Consider the following 1,025-nt stretch of genomic DNA (forward strand, 5'->3'; position numbering starts at 1 on the left):
TTTTTGGTCGATTATCTAATTTTTTTAAATAATTTTTTATTCTAAATTTTAAATCCTAAACTTTAAATTCTAAACTCTAAATTTTAATCCTAAATCCAAGCCTCAATAAAGGGTTAAACAACAGTTTTACAATAAAAAAAAATTGACTAATTCAATTAAAAAATGATTGACATACTTATTCTAAATGAATATATAACAATAGTTATAAACTTATAATAGAATGAAAATAAAGGAATAGAAATGCATGTCTTAGAAAACAAAATACTCTATCATTTATTGATTTAATATCCTTGAGAGATGCCACATTTGCAGATGAGTGATCTAATAGCGTTGAATCAAATAAGTTTCGAGGTGAAAACTCAGGTGCAGTTAACTTCAGGTGAAGTTAATAATTGAGAGCGGTTAAATAATTTGACTGATTTAACTAAATTTTCATCTAACGACTCTTAGTTATCAACTTCACATGAAGTTAATTGCACCTGAATTTTCACCAGGTTTCAATATCATATTAGAATCGAGATTAAATAAGTCTAATTAAATCTCAAAAACTAATTAAACGGATCAGAGATATTTCGCACTTATAACTAAAAAATACAGGACTTGTAATGCCAGTAACTAATGCATCTACTTCCCAAAGATTTTGTTGTTCAAATAATGGCCCTAGAAAAATGAAACAGGTTCATGATCCTCAAAAGATTGATTGAGAAACTGAGTCACCAAAGAGAATCATCAAACTTACTTGAAGATGGAGATTAGCCAAAGCCATGAGTGGGAAGGTAATGCAATGAAAAAACAAATTGAATAAATGATGCACACAATAGCCACTATTGAAATGGCATATTTGGTGAATTTCTGATTTCCACGCTGCAAAAAGTTACAAATAAAAGGAACCATTTTTTAAACTATTCTAAGACTCAACAATAAACCAAATTAAACTTTAGGTTTAATCATTACGTTGGTTCATATAGTTTCACCAAATTATAATTAGATCTCTATATTTTTTTCTTTTCAATTGAATCCCTACA

General features: G+C 27.9%; 1 protein-coding gene across 1 annotated transcript in view; it reads right to left on the bottom strand.

Moving 5' to 3' along the window:
• The window catches only part of LOC107622757 (cystinosin homolog), a 4,992-nt gene that overhangs the window by 2,317 nt on the left and 1,650 nt on the right, over positions 1-1,025 (bottom strand). Inside the window, exon 4 of the mRNA XM_016324778.2 lies at positions 740-864. Within this exon, the coding sequence (XP_016180264.1) occupies positions 740-864 (125 nt within the window). The remainder of the gene's footprint in view (positions 1-739; positions 865-1,025) is intronic.

The sequence above is a fragment of the Arachis ipaensis genome, chromosome B10 (assembly GCF_000816755.2).
Source record: "Arachis ipaensis cultivar K30076 chromosome B10, Araip1.1, whole genome shotgun sequence".
Lineage (NCBI taxonomy): Eukaryota > Viridiplantae > Streptophyta > Magnoliopsida > Fabales > Fabaceae > Arachis > Arachis ipaensis.